Consider the following 5195-nt stretch of genomic DNA (forward strand, 5'->3'; position numbering starts at 1 on the left):
CTCTCCTGCAGATGATCCTGAGAGACCTGTGTCGCTTCATGTTTGTCTACCTTGTTTTCTTGTTCGGGTTTTCCACAGGTAATGGGCTTGCTCAGGGCTGGTGGTGGGCAGAGAACCTGCTCACCTCAGCTTCCGAGGACTCTGCAGGGGCAGGGTGGGGAGAGGCCCACTGGGGTCTGTATCTGTAGCTGAGAGAGTTGGAAAATAAAGAACACCAGAAATGAGCAGGTGAACATGGAAATGTAATTCATAAAACATTGTAAGCAATTTTAGAGGTATAGCTGCATTTGGCTTCAATTTTTTTTTTTTACATTTTTACTTTTAATTTTTAAATTAATTAATTAAATTAATTAATTCAGTATGAGAGAGAGATAGAAAGAGAGAAAGCAGGAGAGGAGCTGAGGGATGGGGGAGAGAGAATCTTAATCAGCCTCCATCCCCAGGGCAGAGCCTGACCGCACAACCCTGAGATCATGACTTGAGCTAAAATCAGGAATTGGCACTTAAATGACTAAGCCACCCAGGTGCCCCTTTTTAAATTTTAATTTTGACATTATTTCGGATTTTCAGAAAACTTGTAAGAATAATGCAAATAACTTTACTTATTACTCCGAATCCCCAAATTTTACGACATTTAAAAATCACATTCTGCTACACACACACAAACACACACGTGCATGCACACCACCACCACCACCATACTAAAAAAAATAGTAAGGTGCAGACACGATCAGCCCTTTACCACTGGATAAAGTCTGCATTTCCTAAAAGCAAGAATATTTTTCTTACATAAAACAGTGTATAATGATCAAAATAAGGAAATAAAACACTGATACAGTGCTTCTAGCTAATCTACCAGCCTTATTCAGATTTCACCAATTGTCCTAATAATGTCCTTTACAGAAATGAAAATCCCAGATCATGTAGTTGTCAAGTCTCTTTAGTTTCTTTAATCTGGAGTGATTCCTCAGTCTTTCCTTGTCTTGTAACCTTAGCATTTTTAATGAATAAAGGCTGGTTTTTACAATGTCTCTCAGTTTGGGTTTGTTTGATGTTTCCTCACAATTAGATTCAGGTATGTATTTTTTTAAATCAGAATATCAAGGAAGTAATGTGTGTCTTCCTCAGTCCATTGTATCAGGAGTCCCACAATGTTCGTTTAGCCCATTTCTAGTGATGTTAACTTTAATTACTTGGTTTTGATGGGTCTGCTAGATTACTGTCAAGTAATTATCTTTCGTTTTGGAATCAGTAAGAGTCAATAAGTAATTTGTGAGGAGATGCTTTGAGACTAGGTAAATATCCTGTTTCTCATCAAACTTAAAACAGATGATTCTCACTTGAATCACTTAATCCTAATAGTTGCCAGATGATGATTTTTAACTGTCATTCCTTCTACATTTATTAGCCGGAGTTCTATTGTAGGGAGGAACTTTCCATTCTCCTGCATTCATTTATTATTTACATCATCGTGGCCTCACAGATTCTCTTCTGGTTTTTCTTTTTCTTTCTTTTTTTTTTTTTTTGGTTTCTTTTTCATGGATTCTCACTTTGTTAAATGGGTCATAATCTTAACTATTACCATCTATCTTGATGCTGAGATTGTCTGAGCAATCATCTTTGGGAGCCTCTCCAAGCTGGTTCCTGAGCTCTTGACACATCTACAGCATTTCTGGGCACCTGGTTCTGCTTTGATCCTCATCTGAGTCCTGCATTTACATGGCTCACATGCACACCGTCCCCTGTCCCCATCCCAGAGCCTGTTTTGGAATCTCTGTCTCAGAGTTATGGACAGTTTTGCCTGGGAGCTTTGACTGATAGGGATGGGTGTGGGCTCCAGCACCTGGTCTGAAGGCCCTGGTCTGTCAGTACCCATGGGAAGGGATTTGGCCAAGTGGGTTCATGGCTACCAGCTATGCAGGAACCATGGGGCACAACTGTAATGAAAGCTGTCAGACTCCAGATTATTTTTCCCAAAGAAAGGTGTAGTGTGCTGCAAGAGGCTATTCTGCTCTGAGCTGCTTAGTCCCTATCATTCTGGAATACGTTACCTCTGGGTCACAGTCTAAGGTACACAGGCAGACAGAGTGTGATTGAGGAGCTGGGTGTGGATTCAGAACTGATATGTAAAGTTAGGCAGGTTGTGTGCTGCACAAAGGTGACTATATTCACATTGTATATATAGATTTGCATATTTAACAGGTTTTTTTCCCTAGAAGATGATGATAAAACTCTTAGTGTAACAAAACAGTATACAGTTGACCCTTGGACAACAGGGGGATTAGGAACACCAATTCCCTGCACAGCTAAAAATCTGCAAATAACTTTTGACTCCCCCAAAACTTTTATAAAGCCGACTGCTGATTGAAAGTCTTAGCAATAACATAAACAGTTGATTAACACATATTTCATATGTTATATATATATATATATATAAAACATGCGGTTTTCTTATAATAAAGTAAGCTAGAGAAAATAAAAAGTTATTAATAAAATCATACAGAAAATACATTTACAGTACTATACTGTATTTATTGAGAAAAATCTGTGTATAAGTAGACTCATGAAGTTCCAATCCATGCTGTTCAAGGATCAGCTATACTACAACAGTTGGCTGATAGTTCTGAAGAAACAGGTGGTTTTCTGTGTTTAAGTTCATAAAGAAGTGTCCCATGGCCAAGCAGCATTCCTGCTGCAGACCCATCCTGGGATATGGGGTGTGTCTGTTGGTGGTTCTGTCTTGGCTTGCATTCAGCTGCACCTGTCCCTCCCCGTGTCCTGTAGCGGTGGTGACGCTGATTGAGGATGGGAAGAATAACTCTGTGCCAGCTGAGTCCACATTGCACAGGTGGCGAGGGCCAGGCTGCCGGCCTCCTGACAGCTCCTACAACAGCCTTTACTCCACATGTCTGGAGCTTTTCAAGTTCACCATTGGTATGGGTGATCTGGAGTTCACAGAGAACTATGACTTCAAGGCTGTCTTCATCATCTTGTTGCTGGCCTACGTGATTCTCACCTATATTCTTCTGCTGAACATGCTCATTGCCCTCATGGGTGAGACTGTCAACAAGATTGCGCAGGAGAGCAAGAACATCTGGAAGCTACAGGTGGGTCAGTGGGTGGGCTGTGTCCAGCAGGAGGATGTCTGCTGCTCTCTTTGCTGCTTAGCACAGTTAGGTGTGTGACCCCTTGCAGGGTTTGGGGAAGGGCAGAGACCCCAGGCAGCCCTGGGGGATCAAGCAAGAGCATCTCCCCCAGTCGACTCCCTGCTGGCCCCTCCTTCTGGAGTTCCCTCCCAAGCATCACCAACTGGTGTTCACAGACACTGTGGTTAAACAGTCCCCAGGGGCAGGAGATGGAGGGCTCAGCCCCAGGGGGTGCCCACCTCACAGAAGCTTGGTCTAGGGTGGGCATCAGAGACCATACTTGGGGGGAACAGCTAGAATGGGGGGAGCTCTAATAGCTGCGTTTTTGAGGCACCTGATCCATATCTACTCTCCCGCCAAATAATAAACTGTCATTCTTATTAAGTAACATTGACTCTATACCAAGTATTGTTCTAAGTGTTTTACATGCTTTCATTTAATTCTCACAACAATGCTATCAAGTGGCTACCATTATCATTCCCATTTTTGGATAAAGGCACTGAGGCATAGAGAAGTTGGGTATCTGTGTCCAAGATAACTACAGATCTTCCTCAATTAACAATGGGGTTACCTTCCAATAAACCACCATAATTTAAATATGCATTTAATGCACCCAACCTACTGAACATCATAGCTTAGCCCAGCCTACCTTAAGTGCGCTTAGAGCACTTACCTTCAGCCTACAGTTAGGCAAAATCATCTAACACAAAGCCTATTTTATAATAAAATGTTGGATGTCTCATGAAATTTTTTGACTAATATAATAAAAGTGAGAAGTAGAATGGTTATATGGGTACAGAGTGGTTGTAAGTATACTGGTTGTTGACCCTTGTGATTGCGTGGCTGACTGGGAACTCCCAGCCTCACGAGAAAGGATTGTACTATACTTTGCTTGCCTGGGAAAAGATCCACGTCTAAAACTTGAAGTATGATTTCTGCCAAATACATACTGCTTTTGTATCATTGTGAAGTTGAAAATCATTAAGTTGAACATTGTAAGTCTGGATCTATCTGTAATAAGTAGCATAGTCAGTATTCGACCCAAGAAGCCCCATCGTGTGGCCCTGCTCTTAACTACTACACTGTCTGCCCCTTTGTGAGCACTTCAGGGAAGAGTCCGGGGCTGGACACTCTACCTCACTTATGGGAGGCCCTGCCCCAACTGGACCTGGCAGGCAGCAGCCGTCCCTGGGCAGGTCTGGGCTGGAGGGGCTGAGCTTGGAGTGTGCACCTGCCAAGCTACAAAAACAAGCTTGACGTAGAAGGCACTAGAGGTCCCGTTCAGGGGCACTGGGACTGGGACTGGAGAGGCTGATCTTGGAAGCCCCACTGACAGCCAGGGGAAGCCCGGGATAAGCCCTTTGCCCCTCTGTTCTCTGTGTCTTCTCACAGAGAGCTATCACCATCCTGGACACGGAGAAGAGCTTCCTTAAATACATGAGGAAGGCCTTCCACTCAGACAAGCTGTTGCAAGTGGGGTACACACCTGATGGCAAGGATGACTAGAGGTGGTGCTTCAGGTAATGCCCAGGCAGGAAATTAAACTTAGGGAGCTCAGGGGCTTAGCTATAGATATCAGGGATCTACCCAGAGCCAGCTATGGGTACAGAGGACATTTGGGGGCTTTGTGGCATAAGGGACTCATCTGGAGCCAGCTGTGGATACAGAAACCTGCCTCAGGGCTTCCTGGGACCAGTCATGAACATAGGGGACTCTCCCAAGGCCAGCTATCGGTAGGTATATGGGCTACCCCAAGGCTCAGCTGTGGGCATTAGGAGACCTACAGGAAAATGAAGTGTCCAAAGGGGTCATCCAGTGATCAGGGTCAGAACCTGGAATCCAGCATTTAAAGTCCCTGGGCCTCATGATGTGGTCAGAGAACAGAGCTTTGCGGGGTGGTATCCAAAAAGCAGGCCCCTCTCAGCCCTCCTGCCTACCAGCTATGTCTCCCCATCCTGGTCTATGGGCTTCTTGGGATTGGCCTGTGGTACTAAGCCCTCAACCTGGGAAGCTAGGCATGGCTTTTAGGCCATAAGCTCCTAGCTCCCT

General features: G+C 44.2%; 1 protein-coding gene across 1 annotated transcript; it reads left to right on the plus strand.

Annotated features, from left to right (window-relative positions):
* Positions 1 to 11: 11 nt before the first annotated feature.
* Positions 12 to 4652, plus strand: LOC132008909 (transient receptor potential cation channel subfamily V member 1-like). The gene is made up of 3 exons (XM_059387395.1): positions 12 to 78; positions 2785 to 3107; positions 4539 to 4652. Exons 1-3 carry the CDS (start codon positions 12 to 14, stop codon positions 4650 to 4652), a joined length of 504 nt encoding a protein of 167 aa, XP_059243378.1.
* The last annotated feature ends 543 nt before the right edge of the window (positions 4653 to 5195 follow it).

This window comes from Mustela nigripes, unplaced genomic scaffold, assembly GCF_022355385.1.
Source record: "Mustela nigripes isolate SB6536 unplaced genomic scaffold, MUSNIG.SB6536 HiC_scaffold_2064, whole genome shotgun sequence".
Taxonomy (NCBI): domain Eukaryota; kingdom Metazoa; phylum Chordata; class Mammalia; order Carnivora; family Mustelidae; genus Mustela; species Mustela nigripes.